Source organism: Lactuca saligna, chromosome 8, assembly GCF_052625555.1.
Source record: "Lactuca saligna cultivar CGN05327 chromosome 8, ASM5262555v1, whole genome shotgun sequence".
Lineage (NCBI taxonomy): Eukaryota > Viridiplantae > Streptophyta > Magnoliopsida > Asterales > Asteraceae > Lactuca > Lactuca saligna.
Window position 1 is genome coordinate 268425752 of NC_136424.1, and position 13868 is coordinate 268439619.

Consider the following 13868-nt stretch of genomic DNA (forward strand, 5'->3'; position numbering starts at 1 on the left):
ACCGATTAGCATCCCTTGTGGCGATTTTGAATGGTCCACATACATCAGTATGTATTAGGTCCAATAAACCCTCACACCGTTCACAAGTTCCAGTGAAGGGTGATTTTGTCATCTTTCCAAGTAGACAAGATTCACAACTATGATCCGATTTAAGGTCGAATGATTCCAAGACTCCACTCTTTTGGAGTTGGCCTGTGCGTTTTGTCACACCCCAAAACCAAGAATGGCGGAAACGTTCTCGGGCAGAGGACGTCATGTAAAGTATCACAACACAGTAAATGTAAATAAGCAAACAACATCATCCATTGCATTAAATATAAAATTTTAATACAAGCGTGTTCCGTACAGTTTTAGACACCAAAAATATAATTTAAATCAAAATAGTATGATGAGTCTTGAATGCGCTCCATCTTCTCAAAAGCTAGCATAGGTACCTGACTACTGATGACCTGAGAATACAAGTTATTTTGAAAGAGTTTATCAACATTAAGCTGGTGAATTCATAAGTATTTTAGTGTCGAGGTTCGTTATCAAAACGTTTGAACCTGTCGCAAGTATGAGTTGTAAATGTATGTAAGTGTTTGTAAAAGTTTGAATCTCTCAGAAAAACCTATCTTTTCTGTTAAAGTAGCCCTCTACCAAGGCTTAACTGTTTTGTATGCTCGTTTGATGTAAAAGTGTGTAATTTCCCAAGTGTAACTATCATTTAACAAAATATAGTTTGTACATTAAAGTTTAAGTGAGGTTATCACCAAAATGTAATGGGTAAATTATTGTAGTACGGTAGTTTTGTTTTATATGAACTAATGTTGTACTAACTACCTTAAACCAGGTTTATATTAAGGTATCATGTGATAAATTGCACCATACTATCGACTGGTAACATCGACAACGTATAGTTGAAAAAAAAATAAGGTATGACGTTTGGCACCCGCAGACCTGTCGGTCCCACTATAGCTAGCAGCGAGGTGTAGGATAGTCAATCTAGTATAGATCTATACGCAAATTCACACTCTCCCTCCAAGAGAATCTGGCTACAACTCGGGTCATGACAATTAAGACATGCTCCCATACAGTGGATCACAATTGTTAACGTATTCGTGTAGATGCAATATAATGTTACTTGTTCTAGTATCGTTGTATATGTTCTCTTAGTAATAAGTATTGACTCCTGAATGAACTGACTCGTTGATCTAGAAATTGTAGTAGTATGAACCTGTGTTACCCCGATGGTAACTTACTAATGATGTGCTGATAAGTATGAATATGGAAGTACTTTTATGTCAATACATGTATATATGATATATAACTAATATTGAAACGACCCTCGGATGGTCACCCAAAATTCCACCAGACCACATCCAAATCGAGGAAAAGGAAATAGGACAGGTGGCTTTCCTAAGCCCTTTAAACATTATTTATACATTTATACATATATGGACATGCAAATTTATAAGTAGTAAAACAAAGTTTAACCATTTGATAAGTAAAAGAGTTTGTAAAACATTTTGAAGTAAAACAGTTTGAACAGTGATAAAATCATTGGTTTCCTAGTTATTAATCACATGTGATTAATGCAATCACATGTGATCGAAGCAATAACTATAAGTGTTTAACTTGTATCCCCCCCCCCTAAAGTATTTAAAACATTTAAAAGCATTTCAAAGGTTGAGTAAAGGGGTATGAACTCACTTGGAAGTTTGAAGATAGCGAGATCGAAAACCGGGCAGAGTTTCGTCTCGGGAAACGGATTTTTCTCGGGATTCTCGGGAATCTCGGGAGTAAAATCGACCCTCGGGACTTGAGCAAAAAGACCAGAGCTTCGGGTTTGAACGGGCACGGAAATCGAGGCAAGATCATGAGAGAAAGAGAGAAAATGAACAACTTTTTCGAAAAGGCTCGCATCCCTTTTATAGGGGTGCTGAAGCGCCTCCGAACGTGGGGCGTACGAGCGTACGCAGCGCGTACCCGTATGTCATCGCTTACGTATTTCGGATGGGGCGGGTCAGATGGGACGGCGGGTCGGATAGCTTCGCATAGGGCGACGTAGACGATCCGAGGCCGTGGCCTCGAGTACGCGGGGCATACGGGGGTACGCGGCGCGTACCTCGGCCCTAGGCTGACTCCTCTTCGGATAATACCAAATTTTTAATAAAAATTATATATAAATCATTTATCAAACTTCAAAAATTCATATCTCCTTCATACGAACTCCATTTTCGACGTTCATTATATCCCCGTGAAGGTGAGACTACGATCTACAACTTTCGTTTAGATTCCGTTGGCAAATTCCGAAATTATTTTTATTATTTATTTATTAAAATGACGTGATTAAGGAATCTCTTTAAAAATTCATAACTTCTTTATCTGACGTCGGTTTTTGCCAGACTTTTTACCGTTGAAATACCATTGTCGAGACCTTCGATTCTCGTTTAGGTCATTCTGGCCAAATGTCGCTCGATCTCCGTTTCGAGTTTTTAGCTGTCTGTTGCTAAGCTGAACTTGGAAAAATCATAACTTCACAATACGAAGTCGGATTTGGGCGTTCTTTTTACGTACGATCATGGTTTAATGCTATTTAAACATAGAAGAATTTAAATAGAAACTTTTTGGACATTTGATTATCAAAGTTAATTTTATTAACTCAAAAATGTTTACAATACTTGACCTATTAGGCCATTACAAAGAGTTGAAATATCGGGTTGTCACATCATCCCCCCGTTAGAGGGAATTTCGTCCCGAAATTCAAAGTAAGAGAACACTCGTGGATTAGGGAAACAGATGTGGGTACTTGCGTTGCATTTGATCTTCGCGTTCCCATGTGAATTGAGGTCCCCGCTTAGCGTTCTAGCGAACCTTCACGATGGGTATGCGACTTTGTTTTGTTTGCTTGACCTCTCGGTCCATGATTTCTACTGGTTCTTCCACAAAATTGAGGCTCTCGTTGATCTCGATCTCATCGAGTGGGATTACGAGAGTCTCGTCGGATAGACACTTTTTCAAGTTGGATACGTGGAATGTAGAATGTACGTTACGAAGTGCGCCTGGTAGATCGAGTTTGTAAGCTACGGGGCTGACTCTTGCAAGAATTTTGAAAGGCCCTATGTACCTCGGATTAAGCTTCCCACGCTTTCTGAAGCGTATCAAGCCCTTCCAGGGTGAGACTTTGAGAAGGACTCGGTCTCCCACCTGAAATTCCAAAGGTTTCCTTCGTTTATCTGCGTAGCTCTTCTGTCGGTCTCTAGAGGCTTTCAATCGTTCACGGATTTGAACGATTGTCTCTGTCGTTTCCCGAATGATCTCCGGACCGGTAAGAGTACTGTCGGAAGCTTGGCCCCTAGCTAATTGGGTATCACCCACTTCAGCCCAGCACAGAGGGGATCTGCACTTTCGGCCGTAGAGGGCTTCAAATGGAGCAGCCTTGATGCTCGTGTGATAACTGTTATTATAGGAAAACTCGACAAGGGGTAAATGAGTATCCCATGCCTTCCCAAAGTCAATCACGCAGGCTCGCAACATATCTTCCAGAGTTTAGATGGTCCTCTCACTCTGTCCGTTGGTCTGCGGATGGTAGGCTGTGCTCATGTCCAGCCTTGTTCCTAGGGAATGTTGTAGTGATTGCCAGAATCTTGAGGTGAACCTACTATCTCTATCGGAGATAATAGATATAGGCACACCATGTAGCCGTACGATTTCCCTAATGTATGTGCTAGTCAGTTTCTCCATCTTGTCGGTTTCTTTGATTGGTAGGAAGTGTGCAGACTTGGTCAATCTATCGATGATGACCCATATGGTATCAAGTCCACCCGCTGTCTTGGACAACTTGGTTATGAAATCCATAGTGATCCGCTCCCACTTCCATTCTGGGATCTCTGGTTGTTGCAATAAACCAGAGGGCTTCTGGTACTCGACCTTAACCTTTGCGCAAGTAAGGCATTTATTCACGAAGGTAGCAATCTCTGCTTTCATATTAGGCAACCAGTATAGCTTTTTAAGATCCAGATACATCTTATCTGAACCTGGGTGGACGGAATACCGAGTGTTGTGCGCCTCGGTCATGACCAAGTCTCGGAAACCACCGTGTTTCGGTGTCTAGATCCGATCCATGAAATATAAGGCTCCGTCACCCTTGGCTTCTAAATTCTTGTCCATTCCTCTGAGGGATTCACTCGTCACATTTTCAGGTTTCATGGCTTCAAGTTGGGTCGTCTGAATTTGATTAGACAAGTGTGAATGGATGGTTATTGACAATGACTTGATTTTTCGACCAGAATATTCCTTCCGACTTAGGGCGTCCGCTACTATGTTGGCTTTACCCGGATGATAACGAATATCACATTCGTAATCACCGAGTAGTTCGACCCACCGTCGTTGTCTCATGTTGAGCTCCTTTTGATCGAAAATGTGTTGTAAACTCTTGTGGTCGGTAAAGATAGTGCTTTTCATTCCATACAAGTAATGTCTCCAGATCTTCAGAGCAAACACCACTGCTCCTAGCTCAAGATCGTGGGTCGTGTAGTTAACTTCGTGTGTCTTCAACTGTCTGGAGGCGTAGGCGATGACCTTACCTCGCTGCATCAGAACACACCCGAGCCCTTGGTTCGATGCATCGCAATAGACTACGAAGTCTTCTATCCCTTTGGGGAGAGATAGTATTGGCGCGGTGCACAAGGCTCGCTTTAGTGTTTGGAACGCTCTCTCTTGTTTCTCTTCCCAGTCAAAGGCCACGCCTTTCTGGGTTAGGGTTGTAAGAGTTTTCGCTATTCGAGAGAAGTTCTGAATGAATCTGCGGTAGTAGCCAGCAAGACCTAGAAATTGACGAATTTCTGTCGGCGTCTTAGGTGCTGACCAGTTCTCAATGGCTTTAATTTTGGATGGGTCCACGTGGATTCCCTCTTCGCTTACCACGTGTCCTAAGAATTCGGCTCTGCGGATCCAAAATTCACATTTCGAGAATTTCGCATAAAGCTTCTCTTGTCGTAATGTCTCTAGAACTTGTTGCAGGTGATCGCCATGCTCTTTCTTACTTCGGGAGTAGATCAGGATGTCGTAAATGAAAACGATGACGAACTGATCCAAATAAGGTCGACATACTCTATTCATCAGATCCATGAAGACTGCTGGCGCATTGGTCAATCCGAATGGCATCACCACGAACTCGTAATGTCCGTAACGAGTTCGGAAGGCTGTCTTCGGCACATCCTCCTTTAGTACTCGTAACTGGTGATATCCGGATCTCAGGTCAATCTTAGAAAAATAGTTCGCCCCTTGCAGTTGGTCAAATAGATCGTCTATGCGAGGCAGAGGGTAACGATTCTTCACCGTTAGTTTGTTGAGTTCTCTGTAGTCAATACACATACAGAATGATCCGTCTTTCTTCTTAACGAACAAGACCGGTGCTCCCCAAGGTGAGAAGCTTGGTCTTATGAAGCCCTTGCTGAGCAGTTCGTTAAGTTGACCAGAGAGTTCCTGCATCTCAGCCGGTGCTAAACGGTAGGGCGACTTGGCTACTGGGGTAGCTCCTGGGACTAAGTCGATTCTAAACTCGAACTGTCGTTGCGGAGGTAACCCGTGTAGTTCTTCTGGAAAAATGTCGGGGAAGTCACTCACTATAGGGATGTCCTTTAGTTCTCTCGTTTCGAGGCTCGTGTCGACGGCGTGAGCAAGGAATGCATGGTATTCCTTACACAGATACTTCTGTGCTTGAATACTTGATATGATGCGAAGACTTGCACCGGGATTGTCGCCGTAGACTATAAGAGTTTCGTTAGACGGAAGGTTTAGACGGACTGCTTTCTCGTAGCATGATGTCGGCGCGGTGAAGGCTTAACCAATCCATGCCAACGATAACGTCGAAACTTTTTATTGAGACTGGCATGAGGTCGATTGGGAATGAATGGTTATCTAGAGTTAGGGTACAACCTAAATATATGCTACTCGTACTTTCAGTTTTTCCATTAGCCATTTCTACTGTGAATAGTTCTTTGAGTGCGTACGGTGGTTGATTAAGCATGCGAGAAAATTTATGGCTTACGAAGCTTCGCTCCGCTCCACTATCGAATAGAATGCATGCATAGGAGTCATCGAGGAGTAACGTACCAGTCACCACTATCGGGTCAGCAACTGCTTCCCCGTGGCCTATAGCTAGTACCCTCCCTGCTCCGCCAGCATTTTTCGCCTTGGGGCAGTCCCTCTTATGGTGGCCTGTTTCGCCACATCCATAGCAGGTCGGACTCGCGCCAGTGCCGGGTACTTGGGCGATCGGCTCGCCGGAGATTTACAGAAACGGACTGTGTGTCCTCTCCTGTGGCAGTTAGAGCACTGCATTTCATGGCTGGGGCCATTGTGGTGGTAGTTGCATTTGTTGCACTTGGGCGAACTTCCAGCATACCCACCCACCGGAGTAGTAGTAGCAGCAGCAGGGGTTATTGCGGCATGTATTGCCACAATTTGCTGCTTTTTGGCAGCCTGTTGCTTCTTCTTTTCATCCCAGAATTTCCGCTTAGTATCAGCGGGTTTGGAGAGTTCCGGGATGGCTAGGGTGGTTGTGGTTGCAGGGGTTTTAACTCCATGGTCAATGAGTCATTGTGCCAATCGTTTGGCACTGTCGAAGGTAGCGGGGTTTGATGCTAGAACATTCCCCTGATACGGAGGCACAAGCCCCCATATGTACCTTTCGATCTTTTTCCCTTCAGTGGGAACCATATTAGGGCAGAGGGCCACCAGTTCGCTGAATCTGGCGGTATAAGCAACAATATTGGTGCCCTTCATGGTCAGGCTCCAAAGCTCCTGCTCTAGTTTCTAGATCTCGCCCCTCGGGCAGTATTCCTCAATCATGAGGTCTTTCATCGTTTCCCAGCCTATGTCGTTGGCTACGACGAGAGTTAGAGATTTAACGTGGCCGTTCCACCACGTCAGGGCCTTTCCTTCAAAGGTGCATGCGGCATATTTCACTTTGCTCGCAGCAGGGCATGAACATATTTCGAAGACCGCTTCAGTCTTCTCGAACCATTGCGAGAGAGCAATGACTCCGCCGGTCCCATGAAAGGACTTCGGCTTGCAGTTGGTGAAATCCTTGTAAGAGCACTCTCTCGAGCGCACAGGGGTTTTAACCGGGATTGATTCCACAGGGGTTCCACCTCTGCTGGCATCAGAAGAGTGATACTGAGCCATGGCAGTTGCCACTGCTGCAGCTACGGCAGCATTTAGGGCTGCAGTATCGATGACCGGAGGCGGAGGAGGTGGTGGTGCAGGATTATTCCTGGGAGATTTGCAAGGAGGCATCTTTCAGGTATAAGTTTATAAAGGTAAGAAAAATGGTAAGAAACATTTTGTAAGCAATGTGAGAGTGATACATGGACCAACTAACCATAGCCCAACAGTTGAATGAGTGTTTGAAATCACAACAAGAAATATTAGTAGGAAAACACAAGTGTATAGATTTTTCCCACAATTTAGATAGATTTCAATAATACTGGCATTACTGATGTAATAAGTTCAAGGAAAAATCAACCTAACAGTAGGTCTTACATCATACCATATAGAAAAGTTTGACAGTTCTTAGATTCCTAATTAGAGTACTGAAAGTTAGGAATATTTTACAGACAAGTGCTACTTAGAGCATAGATGTTAAAGGCAAATCCTTAACCCAAAAGATAATGATGTACTAGGCATCATCTAATGGCGACGAATATTCCTCGGGAGAACCCTAAGGTCTCTCATTTGACGGACCACCTCTTGAAGGTGTTGCTCATGAGCACTTTGACGAGCTCGGAGTTCCATGACTTCAGCTTGAGAGGCAATCAGATGTTGCTGTAGGGTTTCATTGGTTCTCCGGGTCCGTTCCATGTCTTCTTCAAGACGGCGGATGTGGACTGTGTTGACACCTGAGTTGGCATCAATCTCCATGTCCCGGTCGATGGCTGCTCTACCTTGCTCGACATTACGAGCTATTCTGCGGATAATGACAGGCAGAGCTCGGTCAGCAGAGCTACCATTGCTGACGTTGTAAAAGATTCTGTCCCCAAAGTGTGGTAAGGGTTGACCCTGTTCATCACTCCAACGATTTAAGTTGTTTGCCCATAAGGGAGTAGGACATGGAAAAGCTGGTCGAGGGTTGTTTGTAACGCCCCGGGTTTTCTCAGTATGTTTGTTTATTTTAATTTAATTATCCTTGTAACCTTGGGTTAATTTATTTAACCAATGTCTGATTTCTTATGTTATTGGACTCTTTTGATCATCTTGTAAACTCCTTTTATTGAAGTCCATGGGCTATGGTGTCTATTTGCAAAGTCCATCTAGTTAATAGTACTTAATGTGTAAGTTGAATCATTTGGAACACACACAAGGAAAACACTCTAAACCCTCCCTCTCTCTCTCTCAAAAATCGTCCATCTCTCTCTCTTTGGGATCAAGAGCAGCCAAGGGGCTATTTGGAGCTTAATTCTTGTTCATTTCCAGCCTTGATTCGTATTGGTATGAACCTCCTTATCCTTTCTTACAACTTAATTCATAACCTTGTTCTAGTTTTATGATTTCATCTTCACTTCTTCTCCTTCTTATTTTATTTGTAATTGTATGTTATACATCATCTCAAGATCCTATCTTCACCCCATATATGGTGGATGATGGATCTAGGGGATTACATGTGGCAAAATATCATGGAAACCCTAAAAGGGAGAATGATGATTTTATGTGCTTATGTTTATTTTCATGTTGATTATTATTACATCCTTGTGGCTAAATGAAATCCTAATGATCCCTAACCCTTTTTAGTACCACCATTAGCATGGGGACTGAATTGGGATGATGAACACATCTTAAAATGTGTTTCAAAAGGAGAAGGATGGATAAGCCAAAAAGGAATCACGGGTGGCTACGATTCTGTTTTCCATCAGATCTGTAGTCATTTTGTAAAAATCATATCTGAATCTCTAGAACTCAAACCGACCCCAAACTAGATCCAAAAGTTCACAAATTGAGTTGGCTAACTTTCTTAAGCAGGCCAACCTCACTGATAAGGGCTTTATCTATGTGAAATAATGGCATCTTTGCTGTTAGGTCTGATCCGGGTCTGTTCAGATATGTCATTTTGTTTTCATCATTTCTAAGTCTTGGAAAAGGATCCAGAGTGATTCCAAGTTTCTATATGTTACTTATATTATGAATTTAAGATCTGGAGAATATGGGGTGTTATTTCCAATTATAAATTGGTTAGAATGGATCCACACTCCAGGTCAGTGGGCAGTCACCAGCTTTTGCTAGTGCTGTGATTGTCCACAATTAAAATTTTATATCTGGAGTTTGAGAGATGATTTGCATTCAATTCCAACTCTGAGACTTTCACTTGTATGTCCTTTAATTCTCTTATTTTTGGTTTGGACGAATTCTACTCACAAGTTGGGTAGAATTGGCCAACATCACTTGACTGTATTGTTGGAGACAGAAGTGATACACCATTTTGTAAAATTCATATTTAATTCATCTTTTGGAGTTAGAATGAGTTCTTTATATTTGTGGAATCCTAAGAAATCATAGTTTCCTATAAAATTTAGTTAAAGATATGTTTCTGTTTTATATTTTGGAGTAAATCCGTTTTGAACAGCAGGTCTGTTTTAGAGACCTTGCTGTGATCACTCTTTTTTCAACTCATAGCTTCATTACTTCTCCATTCTAACCTTTAGTCCTTCTTAGGTGAGGTTTTGAAGTTTGCTTAAAGATTGGTAGCATTATTTGATTGTTAGCCATCCTTAATACTCACTCAAGGTGAGTTCTCTCACACCGTTGTATTGATGATTGTGTTTGCTAGTTAGCTCGTGTGTGATTATTTGAATTTATTATAAAAGCATGCTATATAAGTATTGGTTTAATTCGTACATGTGCACTGTATGTAACTAATTATGGATATGGGGACACCACCAAAGGATACGGATTTACGGTGCGGTGGGTAGGTAAGATCACCAACGTAATACTCTTCGTGAGGTGCGGTGATTAGGGCCAAATGATACGGGATCTTCCCGGTGCGGTTCAAACCTACAAGTCCTCCTCGTAATATAGACATTGATTCGTTCTTTGCCTTTATCATTATAATTGGAAAATGGATTAGGGCTAGTAAATATGAATGTTAGTACAATGTCTGTGTTTGAATTCACTAAGCTTCGTGCTTACGTTTTTCCCTTATAACTTTTCAGGTGTTAAGATTAAAGAGGCTACGGCTTGACATGGAGCATCGGGACATCGCTACTAGTTATTTTGTTGGGACCTTATTATTATTATTACTTCCGCACTTTATTTTATATGATTATTAAGTTGATGCATTATGTTATGGCTATTTCAGTTGTTTTAATTTAATTTAAGATGCGTTTTAAAAGTTTAAAATTTTTGAAAAAAAATTGGGTGTCACAAGTTGGTATCAGAGCCACAGTTTGAGGGAACTAGGCATTCTTGTGGATGTACTAGACTCAAATTTGAGGCTCTATAATAGTTTATTCTCTTTTAAAAGATTTTTCAAACTTTCTAAAGACTAGTAGTGAAAGATGTCGCGGTGTGCCAGTCAGCCAGCCAAGTAAGCCTTATTTCTTATGTTAAATTGTTGACTATGAATTGGATTCTACTAGTCTTAAAATGTTAGATTACACACATATTTAATGTTAACATGTGAGAGAGATGTAAAATTAATGACTAGAGCGAGCTGGACATTTTGAAACTAGACGCGATTGCGAAATTGGAACTTGTGTGGAAGATAGTAGAAGGGCCCCTACTATTTGAAACATCGGTGCCGGTTTCGGGTCGGGGCAAGGTTGAGAAATTTTCAGCAAGCTGAGTGTTTCGTCTTCCTAGAAATATCTAGGCTGAATTATTTCTAAATATTTTCCTCCTTCTACGGATACAGATGGCTCCGCCTGCTCGCCTTAATCAGCTCCAAATGGAGCAAGTTAGGAATATTGTCGCTGAGGAATTCAATAACGCTTTCAATGAACTAATCCCGGGCGTGACCAATGACATAATCAACCAGGTCAAAGCTCTTCTGGATGAGCGCCTCGTACTACTTCGAGAAGTTCAGCAAGTGTAGCCTTCCTCTTTGGAATGGTGAATCCGACCCAGTTGCTGCTAAGCATTGGGTGTCAGATGTTGAGGGCGCCTTCATGACTGTTGGGTGTCCGGACCAGTATAAAGTTGTGATTGCCATGAATCAGCTGCGAAAAAAGGGGAAAGACATGGTGGAACACCATCACCGCTCTATTAAATGAGGAGGAAGTGAGGGCCATGTCTTGGGCCCAATTTGTGGAGAGGTTCGAGGCACAATATGTGCCCAAGGTGGAGCAGCAGCGGATGCAGCAAGAGTTCATGGCCTTACAGCAAACTACCGAGTCTGTTAGCGACCTGAACGCCAAGTTCTTGGAGATGCTATCTTTTTGTCCCTCATTTGCTGGGAACGAGGCCTGGTTGGTCAGCCAATACACTACCATTCTACACACCGAGATTCGGGAATTCGTTAGCATGCAGGAGTTCCCGACTTTATCCGCGATCATGGATGTAGCAAGGAGGAGGGAAATCGAGTTGCAGACCCAGACCAAGAGGAAGGCCAATGACACCTCCTCCAAGACATCCGGAGATGCCCAGAAAAAGCAAAAGCAGGGTGGTAAGTCAAGGTATGAGTACAGGCTGTCTTCAGGTCAGGGAGAGAAAAATCCGTTGATATGCTACAACTGTAAAAAGCCAGGGCATCATTGGAAGAATTGTAGGGCTCCCCATGCGAGTGCAGTTCCTCAGATTACTTCTACTGCTCCAGTCTGCTATCACTGCAACGAGACGGGACACAAGAAGCCCGAATGCCCGAAGTTGAAGGCTGGTAAAGGAAGCGGGGGTACAAATCCTGCAATTGCATCGTCTTCTAAGGGACCCACTATGGTGACACGAGGTCGTGCTCACCAGATGACTGCGGATGATCCGGTGATTACCACGACAGTGGCAGGTAAATTTCTTTTTTTTCTTTCTTTCCTGCCATTATTTAATAAATGGTAGTTAGAATTGTTTACTTGATCGTATGTGGTAAAACAGGCACTTATTTGCTAGATTCCAAGCCTGCTGTTGTTATGTTTGATAGCGGTGCTACCCATTCTTTTGTATCTCGCACGTTTATTAATCGTCTGGGGTGTAGTATCGGAAAATTGGCTCGCCCAATGGTTGTCGAAGTTGCCGACAACCGCACTATTTATGTCACCGATGTCTATCGGGGTTGCACTCTCGAGTTTTCTGGAGTTGAATTCCCTATTGATCTTATCCCTATTGCGATGCGAGAGCTCTGTGTTATCGTAGGCATGGATTGGCTTGATGCGTTTGATGCGGAAATCCACTGTCGTAAAAAGCAAGTTCGTGTTCGAAACCCTAGAGGTGGAGAACTTATTATTCAGGGGGACATTTCCCGCCTGGCTATGGCTTCTTGCTCTTCTGCTATAGCACTAGACGATGTTCCTATCGTTTCCGACTTCAGTGATGTCTTTCCGGAGGAACTCCCTGGCTTGCCACCCGTTCGGCAAGTGGAGTTTCGCATTGATTTGGTGCCAGGTGCGACTCCGGTAGCGAAATCTCCTTACCGCTTGGCACCACCTGAAATGAAAGAGCTCCAAGAGCAACTGCAAGAACTAAGTGATAAAGGGTTTATACGGCTAAGCTGCTCGCCTTGGGGTGCTCCTATTCTCTTTGTGAAGAAGAAAGATGGATCCCAGCGAATGTGTATTGATTATAGGGAGTTAAACAAGCGCATGATAAAGAATAGGTACCCGTTGCCACGTATTGACAATCTTTTCGATCAGCTTCAGGGAGCATCTTGGTTTTCCAAGATTGATTTACATTCTGGTTACCATCAGATGCGTGTTCGTGAAGAAGACATTGAGAAAACAGCATTCCGTACTCGATATGGGCACTTTGAATTTGTGGTGATGCCTTTTGGGCTCACCAATGCACCCGCAGCATTCATGGATCTCATGAACCGGGTGTGTAGCCTGATGCTTGATCGTTCGGTCATAGTGTTCATAGATGATATCTTAGTCTATTCTAAGAGCAAAGAGGAGCATCAGCAACACCTTCGGGAGATTCTGGAAACTCTGGCAAGAGAAAGGCTTTATGCTAAATTCTCAAAATGTGAATTTTGGTTGGAAGAAGTTCAGTTCTTGGGGCATGTGGTAAACAAACACGGTATCAAGGTCGATCAAGCCAAGGCTGATGCGGTTAAACAATGGAAGATTCCAAAAACACCTTCTGAAATTCGCAGTTTCTTGGGTTTAGCCGGTTATTACCGGAGGTTCATTGAAAATTTCTCTAAAATCGCCTTACCACTCACCCAATTGACCAAGAAATCAATGAATTTCGTTTGGGGCCCGGAGCAGCAACTGGCGTTTGATGAGTTAAGGAAGCGATTGTGTGAAGCTCCGATTTTGGCCTTACCTGACGGGGTTGATGATATGGTGGTTTATTGTGATGCATCGCTTCAAGGTCTTGGTGCCGTGTTAATGCAACGAGATAGGGTGATAGCCTATGCCTCCCGACAGCTGAAACCCCACGAACGAAACTACCCCACTCATGATTTGGAGCTTGGGGCTGTTGTTTTCGCTCTTAAGATTTGGAGACACTATCTCTATGGAGTGAAGTTTATCATATACACTGACCATAAGAGTCTAAAATATTTGTTCGAGCAGCGGGATTTGAATATGAGGCAGATCCGATGGTTGGATGTGGTAAAAGATTATGATTGTGAAATTCACTACCACCCCGGTAAAGCTAATGTGGTAGCTGATGCTCTCAGTCGTAAACAATCTGCCGAACCGATTAGAGCTAAGTGTCTCCGGATCACGATGGTGTCGTCTTTG

At 43.0% G+C, this 13868-nt stretch overlaps 1 protein-coding gene across 1 annotated transcript; it reads left to right on the plus strand.

Moving 5' to 3' along the window:
- The first annotated feature begins 11265 nt into the window (after window positions 1-11265).
- Window positions 11266-12778, plus strand: LOC145010653 (uncharacterized). The gene is made up of 3 exons (XM_078969169.1): window positions 11266-11974; window positions 12061-12704; window positions 12749-12778. Exons 1-3 carry the CDS (start codon window positions 11266-11268, stop codon window positions 12776-12778), a joined length of 1383 nt encoding a protein of 460 aa, XP_078825295.1.
- The last annotated feature ends 1090 nt before the right edge of the window (window positions 12779-13868 follow it).

What these genes read in the sequence shown, in the direction of transcription:
- LOC145010653 (XM_078969169.1), top strand. Translation starts at nt 11,266, where the DNA reads ATGTCTTGGGCCCAATTTGTGGAGAGGTTCGAGGCACAATATGTGCCC. An exon ending in GATTACCACGACAGTGGCAG is followed by an intron (nt 11,975 to 12,060) that starts GTAAATTTCTTT and finishes GTGGTAAAACAG; the next exon opens with GCACTTATTTGCTAGATTCC. An exon ending in GGGGTGCTCCTATTCTCTTT is followed by an intron (nt 12,705 to 12,748) that starts GTGAAGAAGAAA and finishes TATTGATTATAG; the next exon opens with GGAGTTAAACAAGCGCATGA.